General features: G+C 41.5%; 2 protein-coding genes across 3 annotated transcripts in view; one reads left to right on the forward strand and one right to left on the reverse strand.

Annotated features, from left to right (window-relative positions):
• The first annotated feature begins 219 nt into the window (after positions 1–219).
• LOC134539331 (polyadenylate-binding protein 1-like) lies at positions 220–2406 on the forward strand. The gene has a single exon (XM_063381264.1). The coding sequence runs from the start codon at positions 396–398 to the stop codon at positions 2163–2165; it is 1770 nt and encodes a 589-aa protein (XP_063237334.1). The 5' UTR covers positions 220–395; the 3' UTR covers positions 2166–2406.
• An 11457-nt stretch (positions 2407–13863) lies between these two features.
• Positions 13864–22553, reverse strand: part of LOC134539585 (cilia- and flagella-associated protein 206) — a 50807-nt gene continuing 42117 nt past the window's right edge. For both annotated transcript variants that reach the window (XM_063381751.1, XM_063381750.1), the window contains exons 11-13: positions 22359–22457; positions 20125–20257; positions 13864–15844 (exon numbers count right to left, since the gene is read on the reverse strand). In XM_063381751.1, coding sequence (XP_063237821.1) covers positions 15623–15844; positions 20125–20257; positions 22359–22457 — 454 coding nt within the window. In that variant the 3' untranslated portion in view covers positions 13864–15622. The remainder of the gene's footprint in view (positions 15845–20124; positions 20258–22358; positions 22458–22553) is intronic.

Below are 22553 nucleotides of genomic sequence, written 5' to 3' on the forward strand. Positions count from 1 at the left end.
CTCATTTATGTGATTTTTTTTTAGGAAATAAATGGACTCTTAATTTTTAGCTAGGTCATAAAATATTTTTAAGCCACATTGTATTTATTAATTTACACATAAATAACGCTGACATTAAATTTGAAAAAGAAATTTAAGTTTACGTTAGTGATATCCAAATAAATATATAACAGCAAGATTGTAAGAGTCATGAAATTTATCTGGCTAATCTTTATTTGTAATGGCCAAATGATACTATCACAAAATCACAATCCAAAATTGTTTGTAAACGTGCTCGCTGCATAAAAAAGCGAACGTATTTGGTAAAAGTTAATGTTTATTTATTTATGTACAACATAAGTTATTTTGTGTGAAGAGTCTAAGGAAGAGAATCAATTGGACGGAATCGTCGAGGTATGGCGTCTCTGTTCGTAGCTGATCTGGACCCGAGAGTGGACGAAGCAATGCTGTTCAAGGTATTCTCTGACGTTGGTCCAATAGCGTCCATCAGGCTCTGTCGCGAGAAAAACACGAAAGAACATCTGGGCTGCGCGTACGTCAACTTCAAACAGCAAGCCGACGCCGAAATCGCTCTGGAGAAGAACAACTTCGAGATCATCCACGGTCGCCCGATGCGGATCATGTGGGTGAAGATCTCGTCGATCTTCCAGAAGCCTGACGGGGGAAACATCTTCGTGAAGAATCTGCCCAAGAACGTGGACATCAAAAAGTTCCGCGGGATGTTCGTGGCCTTCGGGAACGTAGTGAGCTGCAAGCTGGCCTTCGACGGGCAGGGCGAGTCCAAGTGCTACGGCTACGTGCAGTTCGAGAGGGAGGACTCGGCGGACAGCGCGATCGAGCAGCTGAACGGCGTGTGTGTCGGCGGGCGGGAGCTGGTGGTCAGCAGGTTCGTGCCGCGGGAGAGGCGCGCGCGGGAGCAGCAGACCAACAACATCTACATCAAGAACCTGCCCGAGGACCTGGGGGCCGCCGTGGACATGCTGACCAGGCTGTTCCAGAGCTACGGCAGCATCCTCAGCTGCAAGGTGGTGGACGACCGCGAGCACCGCGGGTTCGGGTTCGTGTCCTTCGAGAGCCCGCGCGACGCGGCGCGCGCCGTGGAGGAGCTGGACGGCCTGCTATTGGCCGGCGGCAAGCGGCTGTACGTGGCGCCGGCGCAGAAGAAGTGCCAGCGCCGCGCCATGCTGAGGCAGAGACACGAGGCGCTCAGGAGGGAGCGAGCCGAGGCCTCGCGCGGCAGGAACCTCTACGTCAAGAACCTGGACGCCTCGGTGGACGACGACTTCCTGCGCCAGCAGTTCTCCGTGTTCGGCGGCGTGCTGAGCGCCAAGGTGGCGGAGACCCTGGGTCGCAGCCGCGGGTTCGGGTTCGTGTGCCTGTCGACGGTGGAAGAGGCCTCGGCGGCCATCGCCGCGATGCACGGCCGCGCGGTGCGGGGGAAGCCCATGTACGTGTGCCTGGCGCAGACCAGGGAGGAGCGCAGGGCCTACCTCGCGGAGAAGTTCCGCCGCGCCGACCTTGAACCCAGCAGTGAGCCCGTCAAGGTGCAAGAAGTTCCCGGCACCTCGCACCTTCCGCAGGGCGACGACAGCTGCCGCGCCTCCGAGGCAGTCCGGGTCTCGAGTGATTCCACGACCCAGACGGAGATGCGCGACGACGGCGACGGAGAACCGGTTCCCGGAGGAACGCCGCCAGAGGCCCTGCAGATGAAGAACACGCCGGATGATCCTCCTGCCACGCTCATCTCAGGCGAGGAAGAAAACTCCTGTGATCACCCCCACGAGTTGGTGAGAGAGCAAAATGGTGAGTTTGAAAACGAGGAGAGTAAAACCCAAGACATTTTCACAGAAGCAGCCAAGTGCGAAGCTGGTGAATCCGTCCCGTCGCACAATTCGTCTCATGGCGGAACAGAAAGTTCGACGGTTGAGCAGTTGCTACTTGTTGTTCGGGAAATGTACCCGGAAAGTGTCGACAAAGTGAAAGATTTTTTAAGAGGAGCTGATTTGTCTGGACTTCAGTCCGCGGTGCGAGACAGAAAAGAAATGGAAAGAAAAATCACGAGATTGGTGACACTCATCGAAATTCACGACTTCATGACGTACAAGAAAGACGAATTTTACTCTGAAGCTTTAAAACAGGAGCTCCTGCAGAAATTCACTTCGTAACCTGCAACAACCTTTAATGCAAGTCAAGGAAAAGGGTTTTCTACAATTTTAATTCATCGAGCGTTTTACACTCGTCGTAAGTATTCGTTGGGAAATGTTATTTCAGGACAAGAAATTAAATCATATACGAGAACGCCACTGCACAAAAGTGATTTGTATAAAACAGTTGGAACCACCCGTGTATCTAGATTTTGTATTAGCGTGTAAAATGAAAATCAATAAATCTTAACTTTTGAGTTGACTGTGAGTAATAAGTTTCGGCAAAATCTGACAATAGTTTACTTCGATCTACTGCAATTACCATCCAAAAAAGGCTGAAATAAATGTTTCCATGAATTCAACTTGTTTATTTCAAAATGATATTAGTAAAAATGAATTTAATTCAATATACTCGTTAAAACGTTAGCTATTGATGATGGAAGTTGTGTCTTCGCTTCGAGCCTTGGTGAGGTCACAACTGAGATACGGCAGCACATCCTTCCACAACTACAATGACGACCTCACTGTACACATAATTAATAAAGAACTAGTACAGAGTCGACATTCAGTGCTATCAATCTTCGCGGTCTCTTCGTAGTTCGTTTGATAAACTTGCAAACTAGAGAAACATGAAAACCTGTTTTTTTTTTGTTTTTTTTTTCGTTCTTTTAAAATGTAATAAATGCATCTTAGGTCAATTTATTATTATTTTTGAAGAAACAACGTCTAATAAATCGATGAACAGCGGCTGCAAGCACGAAAAATGTTGACTCATTGTCCCGTTACGCTTTGTCCCGTTAAGCTCATTGTACGCTTGCGCCGCATCTATCTCTATTCCACTCGATTGGAACAACCATCGATTTGACTTTTTCGAGGCACATTAAACTTGAAACACTCCCATTCTTTTCCTACTTTTCCTATCATCGTCCTATCCTTAACAGAATAACACAGATTGGAAGAAGTTAAATAGCAAACATGTATAAAAGTTATAGTTAAAATAATCTCGTCGTTGAAGTAATAAACATATTTGAATTAATGAGTGCAAATAAAATAAAAGTTATTAATCAAATTGTAGATTTCATTTCACTCCTTCTTTGTATACATAAAAAATAGTGATAATTCAATAAAAATGATTCAATTTTATTAATAAAAGTATGCAATCATTTCATCAATCTTTTGTTATGACGTTGTCACGTGAAACTATCGTCCGTAAACCGACTTTACAGACAACCAATTTTTTTTTCGTTCTTTTAAAATGTGATAAATGCATATTATGTCAATTTATTATTATTTTTAAGTAAACAATATGTCTAAACGCAAACTTAATATGTACGCATGCAATAAAAAGTTAAAATGTGTATCAAACTTAAATTAGAAAAAACAGGAATTATTTTCGTTAGCATGTAGTGTAGCGTCACAGAATTTATTCTAAGGGAATTTGTAACATCTTATTCAGCAAACGTCACGATGGAAGATTGAATTTCAACTCGTGCATGTTTCAAGGAAATCCGAACTGCTGGATGAGATTCCTGACAGTTGGTACACCTATTCGTTTTGCCAAGACTGAAAATGTGCAGCATGCGTTAGAAAATTTAAATAAAACTTTGTGTTTAATTTAGAATAAATAACGATTTAAGAGTTTCATAAAGTTGAAAAGAAGTAAAAAAAAAAAGGGGGGGGGTTGTCTGTAAAGTCGGTTTACGGACGATAATTTTACGTGATAACATCATAAGAACAAATATATGAGATTATATCGCTAATCAAATTCTTAAAATGCAAGAATTAATTACTTTTTTTTTGCCACAATTGTTGTAACAAACAATGGAAACCACATTAACTTTTCACTTCACTTTATAAACAGTTGACATAACAGTTCACGTGCAGGATGTGTGCTGCCGCTGTCTCTCTTCTACTCGGACGCATCGGCCGACGGAGTGGAAGAGAGATAGATGCGTCACAAGCCGATCATGCCTCTCTGTCGCTTGTTCCGCGCTCTCGCTTGCACGCTCGGCTCAGGCGGAACGTGACGATGAGTCGTGCTTTTTCGTGCGTGCAGTCGGCGTTCGTCGATTTACAAGACGTTATCACGTCAATAAAACACTAAGCGTATAGAAACTGGAATGACGGACAAAGGGTGCCCTGTAGTATAAACACTCCTGAGTAGTATGAACTAGCCGGTCCTGGTACTGTAGTCGCAGTGAGGAGATGGAGCAGGTGTCCGCCATCTTATATTGTGACGTCACGATTGCCATATTGGATGACCTTTAACTTTACCTTGAAAATTGGCCTAAATTCGCCAAAATCGACCCAAAATTCACCTATATGACTTGAAAGTTCTCGTTTTTAAGAAACCAATTTCACCGGTCGTCTCTCGGGGCGCGCGCATCTCTCTCGCGGGCTGTTGGCTGGGAGTTCCCTGCGACCTATTGGGTAACCGAAGGCTGGCAGTGCGCGGGGGAATTGTGTGCGTACGGGAGGCGGCCTAGCAGCGCCAACTGCTACCGACCGCGTCCCGCGGGTGACGGATACGGGAGCCCAGCCCGAGAGTTGCAATCTCGCTGGGGTGGCTGTGAATAACCAATAGCAGTCCGCGGACCAATGGCCGGCCTGTGGAGTCGTTATTACGGCTGTCGGTGTGAAAGGTAGCCTGAATGCAGCTCGGCGCGTGGCAGGAAGCAGCTTCGTCGGCGAAGGCCCGCAGGGGAGCTCGATGTGCCTTAGTAGCGAAGTGTAGACTAACTGCTGGCTGGAACTTGCGGAGCTGTGGACTGCTGCGCGCGCAACGGAACTGAAATGCATCGGAACTCTGAAGGAAGACATCAGGAACCTCCAGCTGGGGCTACTGTAGGTGTGGCAGTAGTAGCCTCGAGCGGCGCGACCTTCAACCGTCTCGGGGATTTTGGGTGGCGAGGTTGGTTCCCTCCACCCACCCTGGCTTGAAAGGTACACTGCTGTTGACCTGAAGAAGGAAGATAAAGATGGCACAACGTCAGGCTGCCTTTCGCTCCGTGCGCCCGCAGTTCGAGCCGGTTTACTGGCTCGTCTGCCCACTTCTGTTTTAACTGTGGCTGCCTGGGCAGCTGGGCTGGGCTGACGAGTGAAGTCGCCCGTCCCTGGGGGCGCATTCGCCCCTGGTTAATAATAACCCAGGAGTTCCCAACCTTTAAATGCGGGCCGCAAGGCCCAAGCACCCAACTCCAGCATGGTTGATTTTTCAGCCCCTCCAACTCTTCTTACCTGGACCCTTCTTCCCTCTTGTCCAGTAGCTACCTGCTTGCATAATGCATGTTAATTGATCCCCGCATGACCCGGCCCAGGGTTTTCCCTGTGTCTATGCAGGTTTTACCTGGGTTACATTAGCTAGCTTTTAAGCTAGACGACCAATGGGGCGTCAGTCATGGCGCCAATCGCAGCCATGACTGGCCAGTAAACCCCAATAAGCACACGATGCACGCGCCCTTGTCCTGCATGGTTGAAAACCCGCATGGTAGAGTGTATAGGCTTCGGCCTGAGACACACTTAGGTCCTCCCCTAACCTGGACTCTCCCCTACACACTTAGAATAATTTAGGCTAGGAAAAAAAATTGCTTCTGCAGTCAGTCTCTGACTCGGCCGACTGCGTGAACTTGCGGTGACCACGACCCGCAACAACGACCTCCTCCGTCACGCTGCCCGCGGACATGCCGACCACTTCAGCAGGAAAATACGGTAAGAGACGCCGTCAGAAACCAAGTCCGTAAGGGACTCTGAAATTATTTTCAACCTAGTAGAAAAAACACAAGTCCACGAGGGAATTTCAAGCAGAAATATTTTGGACTTAAAATATTTTCGCAGAGTGAGGAAACAGAAGTTCTGCCTCGTCTGTAGAATAAAGGGAATTGTCTCGTGAAGGTCACGGGGCTGGAGCTGATAGTAATACGGCAGTAAGGCGGTGTGGCAAGTGACGGAGGAGAGGTCGAGGCCATTCGCATAACGTAAATTATACCAACCAGCAGTACGTTGATGATTACCTTGACGTAACAAACTGACACGTCCGTAACCAACGTATCCTTTACGTAACTGGACATGACTGAACAGTTCTCTAAGTTCCTGAACAGTGCAGGTCAATGAAACGACATTTTCTTTTTAACCATCAGTACACAGCTACTTCGTGGAGGCGTAGAACTACTGACAGGGCGAGTCCACATAGACGTCGCCAACTCCGTGGCAGGCGTCGACCCAGAACCAGCCTGCCCAATCAACTGGTGTAACGGGCGCGCTACCAGCGGGGTTGTCTGCTGAGTTCTCCAGGAGGCAGCTACCTACCAAGGCGAGTAAATAAAAGAATACTCGCCGCAATATTGGCGGGGCACCACGGAATACGAGTACCGCTGTCACTAGTCAGGAGATATTTGAACAGAACTCGCTGCCTATAACAAAATGTGTGTGTAAGAACATAAACATTTTAGTGTAATAAATTTGCAATTTGGGTCTGGTGAGATGTATAATAAGTAAGACCGAGACTATGCACACTTACACCAGGAAAACTGTTTGATAACTTTAAAGTAATGTTTCCTTTAATCATACCACAGCGAGAGTGTATGTATTGTGAATTTAATCGATATTTTCATAAACTGTGTAACCAAGTTAGAGGAGATATGTAAACTGTGCTATAAGCAATTTTATTTCAGTTGTCCTTGATTATATTCTTTAGCATGTCTTATTTTATAACGACAATTGTTTGGCAATGTGAAATTCAAGGCTAGTAAAGATAATTAACGTAATATTTGAATGTGCCAAAAACGTGAATTGTAAGGAGCCTAATAATTTGGCGTTCGTTGGTTACAGTGATATTTATTGCTGTTTGCTTTAGAAAAAGGCACTAATTAAATTTGTGTAATTTGTATAAGTTATCCAATATTGTTAATCTTGTTAATCTGTTCACAGACACCTTGGACACTTCTCATTGTGCTAGTCATCCAGTAATACCTCATAAGTTTGTCAAGTCTGATCATTCGTGTAATGAAGGGTGTGATGTGGTTACACGTTTTGTCAATAAAATAACTTTTATTTCACGAACCTTTGAACCAAATCTCTGAGATTCTAAACCTTGTCCTCCCGCCCTTCCGGACAGGAGGTAACACCATTTTCGAGGAAATAAAACCCAAAGTATTTACAAAATTCTAAACGATAAATTCCTCAATGTGCTTTTCCATTAGAAGAACCAAATATCCTTTTTGAAAATGGCTTTAGTTTCCTAAAATAATTTAGAACCAAGTGTCTGAGCCAGTGTCCTTAAAAATGACTCCAGCCGCCATTTTGGATGACCTTGACCCAAACCGTCATCTTGGATTCCGCCATCTTAGATTCTAGAACTTTTCAACATTTTGTATTTCGCCATTTTAAATAAATATGTCCAGTTCACCATATTAGAATCTAGAACTTTCCACCATTTTTAATTCCGCCATTTTGAATTATGAAGTGACGTCCCCCACATGGAAAGTACATGATATCCAAGAAAAGAGCCATATTTTAACATTTATAAACCAGTTATTTAGTTTAAAAATGAATAAAATTTTAATTAAAAACGCACTTACATCTTGAATCATGAAGTTCTCTGTTTGATTCCCATTAATTTCGTTAGGTTAAAAACATCATCCGATCCTTCCCCCATTGTGGCTACTGGCAGACTGACCCACACCACTAATAACAAGGAATATCAGTGGCGTCTCGTCAGGGCAAGCAAGGCAAGCAGTGCTTGCCCAGGCAGTTTCCAGACATTGTATTTTTTAAATAAATATTTTATTCAGATTAGTATTTTACGTTGGATCGTGCAGTTAGGTGTATGTATTTTTTACACTATCTTCTTGGGACCCAATACTGTGCGCTGTGCGCTATAAAAAAAGAACTCGTTGACACAAAAACATGCTGTTTTAGAAGCGTTGCTAGGTTTAGAAGCGCTGGTAGGATCGCTTTCAGCAGGAAGGCTGCCGCAGTAGTTTCCTTTCGGAAGGGGGGTGGCATGGTACAAAGGTTCAGGGAGGGGATTGGCTGGAAAAATACGTGGTAGAAGCTACGAAGGTAACGCTTTCTTGCCGAACTGGAGCGAACATGGCCGAAGCAGACGGTGGAATTCTTCCGCCGACTGCTTCGGCTATGTCCGGTACAGTTCGGCACGGCAGGTGGCGATGTCGCGTTTCAGTCGGCGGTCGTCTCTCGGGGCGCGCGCATCTCTCCCGCGGGATGTTGGCTGGCAGTGCGTGGGGGATTTGTGGGCGTACGATGATACTACACTCCCACTTAGTATATAAGTAATGTAGAGTAGGTATTTTACTATCAGAATAATGTAAGTCAATCATTATTTTTCAAAAATAATGTATTTAAAAAAAATGTCAATTTTTCTACCTGTGGAATAGTCAATGTTCAGTTAAGAAAACTACTTAAATAGCACCATTTTGTACCTTGAAATCCATATTTTCCCGGCGGAGGGCCCCCAGACCCCCCCCCCTCCAACCTCATCATGTTTTGGTGTGAACGGAGTTATTGCTTCCCCTCATGTAAACCTCACGCCTCGCCACTGAGGAATATATATTACGCCAAACAATATGACGTCATGGCGTCCATCTTAAATGCGACATCTTTTTTTTTTTACGTGATAACGTCTTATAAATCGATGAACGCCGGCAAAACGCACGAAAAAACATGACTCATTGTCACGTTCCGCCTGAGCCGAGCGTGCAAGAACCGGCCAACCACCGTGCGAGAAAATCATCTATAATATCAAACAGGTTAAGGCGGGCTTTTTAATTAATTGTTCGTGATTATATTTAAACAAATTATTGAAATTAAATGTGCAAAAACTGTAAATAATATTTGAAAATTTAAAAAAGTATGCAATTTTTCATCAATGTTTTCTTATGACGTTATCGCGTAAAATTATCGTCCGTAAACCGACTTTACAGACAACCCCCTTTTTTGTCTGATAGATTGTGCAACTGCCATATTAGTTTATTTCTTACCTTATAGAGTGCAGTACTGTCAAACATCAGATTAATTCAGCCACCATCTTAACAGCCATTTAACCTGTTCATATAGTCATACATATGAGTAGTACTATCTGAGCAGCAGTACTTTTCCCCATTTGGAATGACTTTGACATGGAGCGAAATGATGCTCCTGTGGCAAGAAACCTGGGTGAACAAAAACATTATATTTACTGGCACGGAGTATATTTTGCCTTAATTTTTGATGTGTGAACATCTTAGCTCTCAGTTTACGACATTGGGTAGGCAATGGCGGCTTCAGGATGACTTTTCGGGAGGGGCTATCGCACAAAGAAAGGTCGTAGTTGCAAAATAATGAAAGTGGTCAGATATTTACCTTGGAATATTATTTACAAATTACAGGTTTCAAATACAGAACCTTAGTAGCTCCATGCAACTTTTGATGAGATAAAAGTTTAACATATGAAATTAAATATTTAAGTAAACATAAATATACACTAATCAATAAAATTGGTCTCGGGAGGGGCTATCACCCACACCGCCCCCCCTTCTGGAGCCGCGCTTGTGGGTAGGAGTGATTTCGTGACATGAACGGAAGCCGATTGGAACGGAAATGTGAGCCGGCAGAACGACGTAATGGCGGATATTTTGAAGTGCCCGCCGCGGGATGAGATATTGATATCCCCTCCTATATGTCTCCCTTACCCCTCCTGAATTGGATTTGTCCACTCTGCGCATGTGCCGACGTCACATCAAGTTTATATAAGCTCGTAAATTTGGTTGGCTCCTTCTTCTCCGGCGTAACTTTGTAACTGACATGACATAGTCTGGTCAGGTCGTGATGGCAGTTGGGTGTCTGGGCAGCACTTAGCGTGAGTACGGATCGTAGGAACGTTTATCTAGTCAATTCGTTTCGGCACGCCCTTAGAAATTGATTTGAATGTAACCTTTATCTTTTATGTACTAGTTAATGAACATGTTGCCCGAGCGACATTTCGATCAGGCTTTCTATGATGCATTGGTTTAGTCTGCTATGTCATTTTAGACTAATATACATAGTTTTTCTATCGTAATTTAAATGGAGTTTACTTGCAATCAATTTGGTCGCGTAATAAATTAGCACTATAGGGTACTGTTTAGATTCGGCAAACTGCTGATGCTTGTTTAATGTTGAGTTACATTCTGGTTACTTTTTTTTTATGAAAGCTATTAAGTATACAAGAAGCTCGAGCACGTTACATGAATGACTTATATGTGAAAGCTATTGTAATGTTGATTAAGAATGTAACTAATTATGTGTAGTATACGTGTCGGGCTACGACACGCTCCATAACCGTAATCTTGAATTTGTAAAGGCGGCTAGTATATACAGCTGTATCCGATATGTGATTTTACTCTTGGTAATAATATGTAACTTTCTTAATTTCCTTTATATGAGATAAACACATAGTCAACTTCTTACTGTATTTTCGGCTACATGAGGGTCGTAACAAATATGATTTAGCTAATTTTATATGCTGTGTGTATTTCTGATATTTTATTATAAGGGTTTTGTACTCACTCCAAAGAAAATAGAATATTAAAATTATAATATATAATCATGTTTTGTTTGTTGAATGATGTGATTATGTTTATATCACGTACGAAACCAGCATATTGAGGGAATAGGGCTTGTGACTGAAATCGCTGGTTTCAAATGTGTGAACACAGTGCTGCCACCTGTGGAAGTATCGGAATTATCAATAAGATTAGGGACTCCACTTGATTCATCCGTATGAATTTCTCTCGCAGCAATTTGCTTGTATTGATCACGCTCGGCATTATTTTAAAGAATTATATACTTTAAATTCGCTCTGCGAGTTTCATTTGCAACACGAACAACTCGAGAACACGGAACTCCGTGAGCCATGGTGAATCCCCGGGGAAACTGTCGCTCCATACGTTGACAGTAGTAGGTATATATAATAGTTCCTCCGGGCACCGGGTTCTGGGTGAGGCGCTGAGGTGCCGGCCGCCATCTTGGATTCTGACATCACGGCGGCCATCTAGAATGACATTGACCTTTGACCTTCAAAATTCGCCAAAATTTCAGTTTTTTGAAGGAAAAAAAACCCATCAAAAAACCCCAACAATTTTTAAATTCGAAAATTGGGATTTCGAGAAACCTAAAAATACTTTTTTGCCTTAGAACACAAAATCCTTAAAAAAAGGCTTAAGCGTCCATGTCGACAGATAGGATTCCGAACTTGCGGCCGGCATTTCTCAACGTTCCCCTCCCAGTATGTGCCCTTGAAGGGTAGTGTGGGAGTATCTTCCAGTTCAGTTTAAAAATCATTCCAGAGCTTTTTAATAATACAGAACTGTTAGGGATTATTCCCTGTTGTTGACTGGGAGGGAATTGCAGATGCTAGGGCCACCAACCCAGCATAGTCACCGCCTCAGCCCCTCTACCACACATGTCTACAGCCTCCGATAAGCTGTTTCTAGGAATTAGGATGCCATGACCGCCATCTCGGATTATGACATCACCGTTGCATTTCCGTTACGGCCGCAATCTTGAAAATCTACATTTATTATACGATTTTAATGAAAAAAATTCTACAATTTATAAAAAAAATTTATAATCAAATTTTGTGAGCTGTAGGCCTAGGCCCTCCAGCAACCCCCGATGAAGACTTTTATCGACATGGCTGACCACCTCGCAGTGAAGCTCTAATGGAGACCTTCGTGGATGGCAGTGACCTCGACGGCAGCGGAGATCCAGGTGGTCACGAAGCCGAAGGCTCCAGAGGTTCCAGCGGTGCATGGCTGCACCTACTGTTCCAGTACTGCAGTTTACAGATCCTGGCTGTCAAACTGACCGCGGTCCATCACCCGACTGCAACTGCCATCGTAACATCAACATTTTGAACCATGGTGGTATCGAAGCTTGTCTGGGTACCGTCGCCTCACAGAGCGATATGTCAGCTGATATCCAGCTGGTGATGCACACGTCTGCAGGCTCCGGGAACATTTCGTTTAGGACTGAGCTGGTGGATAACACGGTTTGGAGGACAATGTTCATGACTATACCGGCCGCAGTCCCGACAATGTCGTCACACGGTTGAACCGGCGACGAACTCGCTTCCGGAGGCTAGCGTGTGTTCTGCGTGAGAGGTTCCAACTCATATCCTCCCTGTCCGACTGGTACTGGCCGGGAAACTGCTGTGTGTGTACAGGGGGTGAGAACTGTAAGCAAAAAAGTAATTTGGGAAAGGAGAAGCGGGGATGCAAGTTCATATATGCATTTGTAAAAGTGGTGGGGGTCAGTCTGCAAGCTGCCACCACAGGGGGATAATTATTTAATCGATTGACCTCACCCGGTTCTAACCGAGGACTCTGAGCCTGCAAGTCTCTCCGCGTGTGTGGCGGTTTCATCGTAAGCAAACCAACTTGAGCGGACAGACACGAGCGGGCAGACATCATTGACGGTCGTCTCGAATGACTGAATTTTTGATGCATTATAACGTAGTTGAAAGATTTTCATAATATGACTCTTTCACATAGCTATTTATAGGATATCTTTAATCAATAACAAAAAATGTTGGTATTTCATTAGATATTTATTCTGGTATTAATTTGAGCTGTTTATATCTATAGTAAAGTTTTAGTCTGTTTCACATAGATTTTTAGTTTTTTTTTATGTAGATTAATCTTTAATAAATAATAAATTATTTGTTTATGTATTTCATTAGAGGTATATTTCGGTATAAATTTAAGCTGTTTATATTTTTAAATTTTAATTTGGTTTTGGGATTGGCACCGAATTCAAATGAATTAGTAGGTAACACATACACATACCAATAATAATATTATATTAAAATTATAGGTAATAAGTTTGGACAAGTATTGTCACATTGTAATTGTATAAATAAATCACAAATGTAGAGAGATTGATTAATAAGTAATTATAATACTGTGTACTAAACGAAATATGACAAATATTAAATAAAAAATTATTACGTGTGTTGTTGGAATTAAATCTGTATTTTTTATATTTTTTTTTAGTGTAGAAAATTTTTTTTTGAAGTTGGTTACATTTTTTTAAATGTTTGTTTATTTTTACATTTTTAGTGTGAATATAGGTAGGTAAGTAATGTAGTGTTTAGTTAAGTAACTATAACAATTGAACTGTCGCTAACTTAGCTTCATGGGCAGGCCTACTAAAAGTGCAGCCCGCATGAAGACAAAAAGGAATAGAGAAAGTTTTCAAGACAATAAGGCTCCATTATCAAATAATTCCAAGCGTAATGCAAATTTCTGGTAGAACCAATCACTCAGTTTTTTTCTCTTCCAATAGAAAAAGCCACTACCATGACTTATCTTAAAATGAGTGGACAGCCTTTGAAACAGGATAGACATAAGTGGTGTTACATCAAATGGTTAGTAGTGTATGAAATATCTATGGAGTTGGTAAAGTCTATTGGTATAACGTCAACCAGCCAGCGTGTTGTATGTTGCAAATAGATTATATATAATCAGCGCTCATCTCACGCGATTCCTATTACATGGCAGATGAATTTCGAGGTATACGATCCATGTTCACCAAGGTAAAAATAAAATTGTACACATGAAAATATGAGGTCAGTTTAAGTTAACATTTTCAGTTGAAGGCATTGTCCATGTAAGTTGAAGATAATATCCACTACAATACCCTTAAGGAAATGGATTTTGTATTACAGTCAATAAGTACTACATAAAGGCAAAATTTTATTATTGACGTGATAACGTATTATAAATCGATGAACACAGGCTGCACGCACGAAAAGCATGACTCATTGTCACGTTCCGCCTGAGCCAAGCGTGCAAGATTGGCCAACCACCGTGCGAGAAAATCTTCTATAATATCAAACAGGTTAAGGCCAGCTTTTTAACTAATTGTTCGTGATTATATTTAAACAAATTATTTAAATTAAATGTGCAAAAACTGTAAATAATAATTGAAAATTAAAAAGTATGCAATTTTTCATGAATGTTTTCTTTATGACGTTACCACGTAAAATTATCGTCCGTAAACCGACTTTACAGACAACCCCACTTTTTTTATTAAAATTTTTCATACAGATGATAGTGATATATATGTATTCTTTGACAAATAAACAAAGTTTCTTGTATTATTTTGGTGGATTGCAGTATTGTAGTAGCTGTACCTCCCAATGTGTGGCCATATGTTATTATAATACGACTCAGTTGCATGTTGTGGATGCTCCTAATTTGTATTCAGATAAAAATACATTATTTATTATGATAGATGTGTTTTTGTTATGTTGATTAGCCAAAGTTTTCAGCACAGAAAACGCAGTTCAATCATAATCTGGATACTGATCCAAACTGAGTGAAGCTTAGTTCAGTGAGATCAAAGATAGTCTGCCTTCCTATCCAAAGAACAGAGATCTGAACAAATAAGAGAAGAGGCAAGATGAGTTGGGGACTTGTGGCGACGGAATAAACAAAACACAGGTAACTGGCTGGCCAATGAGAGTTCAACGAGGAACATCCACACCCACTCTTAGGCTTGACGCATCATGTGTTTGATTTACCCGGACAGTCCGGGTAAAGTGTCCAAGAGAAGTGTCCAAGATTGAGAGTTTTGCTAGATTCACTGAAGCCAATAAATTTTATTCTGTCTTCCACCAAGAATCAGTGGAATATCTACATAACAATTAATATTACAAATTATAAGTAACTCGATATAAATAATATATTCTCTTTTTTAAGACACATTGAAAACTGAGAAAAAACACAAAAAATAACCATTTTTGTAGTCTTTAAAACACAGTCTCTGCTGCTTTAAATCAGTTAATTATCATTGTAATTATCATCATCATCCAAATTTATGTAATTAGGATTATTGTGTTAAAAAATCCTTAGTAATTAATTTTTATAAAATTAAAATAAAAAGAACTCTACCATACATGCTAACTTTCTTTCTTTCACAAGTACATCACAAGTTATAAATTAATTTTTCTATAGTGTAACAAATAAAAGTGGTAAGTATTATATAATAATTGCTATTGGTAGCACAATTACTTGTAATTTAAAAATTTCCATCGCTATCGGAAACAAATAGGTTGATAGCATTAAAACAACACCACGTCTCCTCTCCTCTTAGTAAGTGATAAGTAGGGACACCTGTATTTCGCGATTTCATTTCACGTCAAGGTATTTCTCACAAAACACTGTAGCTTTTTTCTAAGTCATATGGCAAATTGTGAGGGTGCAGCAGTAAAGGTGACCACATTCTCATCAGCCCCATCAGGAGCGGGACGACACCTACCACCGACCTCGGCCAATAACCACAGGAGGAAAGCTACAGTATTTTGTGAAATACCTTGACACTAAATGTATTCGCGAAGTACAGGTGTCCCTAGTGATAAGTATGTGTGGATACTGGATATATATATTTTTTATTCTAGCGACTTCAGACCGAGGTTCACGGGACAACTACGACCGGTGTCAGCCGTGCAGGTGCTGCGTGATGGAGACGACGTGCTGGATGTTCTCCCGGCGGCCGCGCAGCCCGAAGATGAAGCTGCGCGGCTGCGGCATGGAGGTGCAGCTCTCTCGCCTCGTCTGGCTGCAGGCGTCGCGCGGCGGCCGCGCCTGGCAGCCGATGCTCAGGCGGCCGCGCGTCGCCAGCGTCTGCGTGCTGCGCGTCCGCGAGTTGCAGATGTCGGCCTGGACACGGAGCACGAGGAACGACCACACGCTTCACTTGATGGCACCTGCTGCACCCATTCTTTCCTTCTGACTTCCAGGGTTTTACGTCGCATCAGGACCCCTTGGGTATACACTCGGTGCTGGTACATTGAGCTATGCAACTATGCAAGTAATGTGTTTTTCCTTACTTTCAAAATTGCTTAACTATTTTATTTCAAAGTTCATTAGTAACTTTTTGTACCTTATGGCCTTTGTGTGATTTTTAACGTGATAAACGTCTTACAAATCGATGAACGCCGGCTGCACGCACGGAAAAGCAGGACTCATTGTCAAATTCCGTCCGAGCCGAGCGTGCAAGAACCGGCCAACCACCGTGCCACAAAATCTTCTGTAATATCAAACAGGTTGAAGGCGGGCTTTTTAACTAATTGTTCCTGATTGTATTGAAACAAATTATTTAAATTAAATTTGCAAAAAACTGTAAATAATATTTGAAAATTAAAAAGTATGCAATTTTTCATCAATGTTTTCATATGACGTTATCACATAAAATTATCGTCCGTAAACCGACTTTACTTGTTTGTTTTATGGTTTTTGGCGTGTGGAAGATGTCTGCACTAACCATCACATGGCAGAGGTTGTGTATAGGTATTTAGAGTGCCTTGTGTGTACGTGTACGTGAGTGGGAAGGAGAGGGGCGTTGAAGAACCTCAGAGTGCATGCTGGGACTCGGTCCAGCCCTCCGTAATCATAAAAAAAAAAAAAAAATCTATGATTCTCCTCCGTAAATAGAAAAAAATTATGAAAGCAAACAGCATGCGAAATGGTTCTATCTCCTCCCCACACCCCTCCCAAAAATGAAATTCTGCACACCCTCCTGCTGGTTGTCATCAGTCTCATGACGTATCACTGTCTCGTGCAAGGCTCATGAGATAGGCAAGTTGGGGCTGAATGCCTCACTGCGGTGGATGAGGTGCCCAGATCTGAGGATGGAGCAGTAGCCTGCGGACACCCGCAGTGTCATCCGGGCTTCAACCTGCCGGAACTCGAGCCAGGCCTCTCCCAGTGGCCGTTCCCCCCTCGTCCCCCCTCGTCACAGCTTGCGAGGAGATAGGTCGGTCGCACGTGCGTCTCTGAACACACTGTACTGGACCATGTTCCGTTGTCACCGAGGGATCCCGGTAAGAGTCCCACCAATGGCGCGCTAGTTTCTTCACACTCATGTTACTTCCTAATTTCATGAATTCCTCCAACATTTCTTTAACCATTCTTTTGTACTCTGGATGTATTTTTGCTAACTAAAAAGGTTGGCCACAACTTCTTTAAAAGACACCCAGGATTCATTGTATTTTCGAAATTCCTGTCTTTCATTAATTTTCTGATCTGCGGTCCCACAAAGACACCTTCTTTCAGATTCTCATAAGATGTTTTCAGAAATTTTGTTACCAAATACTGGAAGCAGTCACCTTCGTTTGGAAGTGCTTTAGTAAACTGCTTCATTAATCTGAGTTTAATGTGAAGAGGAGGTAATAGTACACTGCTTTGTTGAACAAGTGGTACATTTATTATGTTCTGTGAACCGGGTTGTAGGGTTCTTCTTTTGGGCCAGTCTGTCTGCTTCCAATGTTTGTCATTGGCTCTGCTGTCCCATTCACAAATAAAACATGGCATTTTGGTGTAGCCAGATTGTAGACCAAGTAGCATACAATTTTTTTTTAAATCACTGCAAATTGTCCAAGAATGTTTTTTCATAGTTCACACATATTAGCAGAACTTTGAGATTTTCATATTTTTCCTTGAGATGCACTGAATGCACAATGGGTAATGAACGAAAGAAATTCCCATTATGTAAAATTACACCTTTGAGTCTACTTTTGGACGAGTCTATAAATAACCTCCACTAACTTGGATTGTAAGTGCCGTTAAATAAATTAAAAAAACCCTCAATATCACAACAATAAACCAGAGCGTCTTCTTCTTGAAATTTTTTTATTAATTCCTTCTCTCGAGTCCTATACCAAGAGAGCGAAACTCCAGGCAGTGGGAGTTATTTGCTTTCAATCTTGATCCAAGCAATTCATCAGCATCCTTTGTCAGATTTAATTCACGAGTTAAATTGTTAAGTTCATTTTGAGTGAGTGATTTTGGGGCAGAATTTTCTTCAGACTTGTAATCATCAGCATTATCACATTCATTTTCTGAACTGCTCTCCTGTAGCACATTTTCGAGAACGGGAGGCAGAACTGGGATAGGAAGAGATTCACAATGTTTAACTGGTCGCATTGCCGAAGGAATGTAGTTTTTGTGTTATGACCTTGAACGTTAACCAAACATAAATAACAGTCATTAAGATTTTGTGGTACCCCCAAAACCATTGGAATGGCAACGGGCATTGATTTTTCGCACCATTTTTTCACATTCTCAGTCCCTCGACACATGTACGACATACCTTGTGCGGTGCTAGTTTTTGTTTTGATCACCAAGCTTTACTGCCGAAGTAAGAATAATAGACATTTCTCACAAAAGTGTTTACGTCTTGTCTTTGCTTAGCAGTTACATAACTACCATAAATATAAAAGTTCACATTTGGGTTATTTAAACACTTACGGGAACTCATTTCTCAAACATAACCTCACACTACAGCATGTACACAAGGAATTACTGTTTCCCTCCTAAAGTCACCTGAGTGTAACAAGTGTTGCTAACCATTCCCTCTTACCTAAATAAAATTTCCCTTCGCAATGAAAATTACCTTTGTAACATTTACGTTTAAATAAAAAATGAGTTTCAATTTGCAAAAAAACTGTATGTGATAGGGAAAAAATGGATTGTAGATCTGGAATCAGAGCAAAAAAAAATACTTTAGGAACACCTAAGATCAAAGAATCATAGAAAATCATGTTACATAGTGTTTTCTCACTCTTTGTTTTTTGTAAAGAGTAAATGGCACCCGCTGCTGGTAGTGTGGTACTACTTGACCACTTGTTAATCATATGGCTTATTTACAATAAAAATTTAAGTTTGTACGCAATCATATTATATAAAGTTTTAAATTTTTTAATTTCAAGATTTTCAGATTTTTCTAGGACAAAAAAAAAATAGAGTCTATTGACAGCATCATTACGGCTGTAGTCATTCTGAAAACACTAATTCAGTACTAAATGGGAATTAATTCACATGAGCAACTAACTGTAGCAGCCCATCACTATTAATTTCAAGCATTCCACTAAATCATGTGCTATGCTCAAATAAAGTAAAATGATAATAATACGTTGTTAAAAAAGGTTGTTGATAAAGGAATTTGAAAATAAGCTGGCAACATTCGGTTCTGTCTCCTCAGAAGTAAAAATTATATTACACTTTTAATGAAATACAACAAGAAAATGAATTTTGCCACAAATTATCAATTGAAATTTCCCTTTACAGCATACTACAAACATTAAGAATTTTTTTTTTCAATAATGTTTCATAAACTTACAGGAACATAATTTTTCTGAAGTATTACAAATTTGTGTCTAAAACATTTGTGCTCTATGGCCTAAACCCAGCATCAGTGCAAACCAAAACAAGAATAGTGCTAGTGGTAGAAATTGTGTATTGGAAAAAGTCCTTTGAACTTAACATTGAAAATTAAGGATGTGATGTGTTATAGATAACGACTGGTTTATGACAAGAAGACATTCATAAATACAGTGGACCCCTGAAAACTAGAGCACACACAAGTTGTGAGTCGGAGGTTGGCTGTGAATCATCGATAGTCTGATCACTTGAACTCATGAGCCTCAAACCTTTACAATTTGTCAAACAAAGCAGCTGAGGAACCAGAGAACTAACTTATTTTCTCATTTTGTGCACAAGTAACTGTCCATGCAGTAAAGTGGCAGGTTTGTTAACTAGTGATTCACTGTGATAATCCAAACCACTTACAGAAAATTTGCTATCTCCAAAGTCAAGGTGCCTAAGGTGCTGCATTTAGACAACAAAGTCAGGAGTTCAGGTTCTGAGCAAGCCTTTAGATATCTGCGTTGTTATTACTTTTTCATAAATATGTTTTCGTTACCTAGGGTGATATGATTAGACAAGAAAGTTTACATTCGGGAAAGCCGTAGATATTTGAGAATATTTTACTTTTTCATAAATACATTTACGCTACCTAGTGTGCTGTATTTAGCCAACAAAGTCAGGTATTCACGCCATTGATATCTGAGTAGTGTTTTTTTTTACATTTTCGTAAATGCGTTTACACACTCGGACTAGCCTGGGTGCCTGTGAAGCTGGTGATGGAAGGGAGCACCTACCAGATGAACGGCCTGTCTCTTCAGGTCCCACACGTTCCAGGAATAGCTCGGGTCGATGTTGGACGGCACAGGGTGGAGCTCCGTCTGCATGCCGTAGTCTTGCTTCGCGATCTCCGCAGACTTCAGCTTCAGCCTGTCGGAGAGGAGACAACAGTTGTGTTGTGTTTTAGAATCACAGCCACACATTCGAGTGTTGAGTCAGGGAACTTTCCGGGTCGGGACTTAGCGGGTGTTCGAGACGTAGGCTCTGGCCTGCGGAGAGTGGCGTTCGAGTGACACCACCCTCGGTGAGCGAAAGTGGACGACAAGCGACGAGCTTCTTTTTTGAAGACTGGTGCATCAGGAACCGAAGTTTCCGGTTTGTATTGCTATCGCACTGGGGTTGAAAGAGTCGCGCGGCGTGTGAGCATCGACTAAACATGTGCGCCACCACGTGGTTTAAGGGCACATGGACCCGGCTATCCCCTCTGAGGGCCGTGATGTCGCCCAAGTGCGACTACTCAAAGCTGGCCTAACCACCCGCTCTCTACGGCGGGCACGCTCCTGAAGCCAGAGTGGCTTCCAGGTGTCCCCACACGCCGGAGGACGGGAAGGAATCACACGTGGTCGCTGCGTCCTGCTCCGGGTGGCGATCGAGACGGACTGGCCTGTGGTCGAGGTGTCATGGCCGCAGGAAGATTCAGATTTACCGTTAGGCAACGGACAATGACGTGGAGGAACTATCTAGCAAAGCAAAGCCCTTACAGCTCTTAACACAAATTTAAACATATTTTCCCTGAATTAACAGTAAATAACAACGTCACTAATTTCTACTTAAGTTCAAAAAATAGTTTACCCGCATCGGGTGGTTCTGAAATCTGCCGCACATGGCGCTGCTCAGTCCTTATGTCTAGCCTGTTAACATAAACACTGTAGGGAACAGTAAAAGAAAAGATAAAGAATGTCAATTAATTATTTAAATGGTAATTATGTTAGGGTTGTGTGGCACACTCTTGCAGGGCAGACGAACCAGGAGAAGATGGAAGGGGAGGGCGTAGCCCCGGTCCACGTCAGTACGTGCAGCAGACGAGAGAGTAGTTTCAGGCAGTGTGCTTGAACCGAGGTGTGCGGTGAGAGTGGAGCAGTAGGAAGAGCCACTGCTGAGCCAAGCTCAGGTCATTAGAGCCGGAAGCACACATCGCAAGTCAGAGATATTGTGAAGAATATGGCAGATTATTGTAAGAAATCATCCCAGTATTTGCCTGGAGTGATGAATGTGTGTTCAGCGCTTTACTTGATTCTTTAACAAAATAAAATATACCTACTGATGACCATAAAAAATTCAGTGTGAATTGTGGACTTCATTAAATACTGGTTAATTTGCAAAGAGACAATTTAATTTTTATAACATAATTAAAAGATTTAATATTGGTAAATAAATTAAAAACTAGTCAATTAAATATGCTATACTTTCCGGATATCCAAAATACAGTTACAAACGTGAACATCATGGTAGGTATAAATCTTATCCTCTTGCACATTTTAAACTCTCATTCAAAGACAGTAACCGTTGTTAACTTAATTGAGTGGCTCATATCCACTGTTTGAAGGTTTATAAAACCTGTGACAATTAAGTGTGAGCTTTTAATTTCTTTCACAAGAGGTTGTGGATTCCTACCATACTTTGTGAGTAAAAAAAGTGTGTCATAAATGCATGCAAAACAAATGCAAGTGAACGGATGAATTTCTTAAACAGCTGACAGACTGATGACGCACTACACTAAAGTGAATATGTGTGAATGTTCGTGTATATGTATGATATATTGTAAGATATCTATTGGTGTGTATATTTAAATTGTTTGTGTCTACATTAGTTTTTACATAAATGTTTAGCTTATTAAATACATTTAAATCTTTATAACTTTAGCATTAGATAGATTTAAAAAAATGCCTTTTTATAATATTCCTATAATATATTATACTTTAGGCAGCTCATGTGTATCTTATATGCTCATTTTTTTTGTTATTTTCATATTTGTACTGATATGTTAATTCAGTTTTTATTTAAACGTATTTGTGACAATTTTTGGTATGTCTAGGACTCTAGGCTATAATATTTATCAGGTTTACTTTGCATGTACCTACTTAGTAAATATGTATGTGGTTAAGTGTAAGACAAGGCGATACGCCTTAACTTCACCACTTGAAATAAGGCAATAAATAATTAAATAAATGAAGTTACATACGACACGTACTCATCGTCAGTCTTCGAAGGCAAGGTCTGCACGTCCGTCTCAAGGAAGTTGATGAGCTCCGGAACGAAGTGGGCCAGTGCAGCGATGGTGGTCACGTAACTGTGAACACGACATTATGTGTAAAAACTAAGACCACTGTGGCCAGAGTCATCTAAATTTGATTTTTATTTAAAATACACTCTTGAGGCCCCGCCT

The sequence above is a fragment of the Bacillus rossius genome, chromosome 15 (assembly GCF_032445375.1).
Source record: "Bacillus rossius redtenbacheri isolate Brsri chromosome 15, Brsri_v3, whole genome shotgun sequence".
Lineage (NCBI taxonomy): Eukaryota > Metazoa > Arthropoda > Insecta > Phasmatodea > Bacillidae > Bacillus > Bacillus rossius.

Bases quoted from the DNA above. Each gene is read 5' to 3' on its own strand.
- LOC134539331 (XM_063381264.1), top strand. From the start codon at position 396: ATGGCGTCTCTGTTCGTAGCTGATCTGGACCCGAGAGTGGACGAAGCA.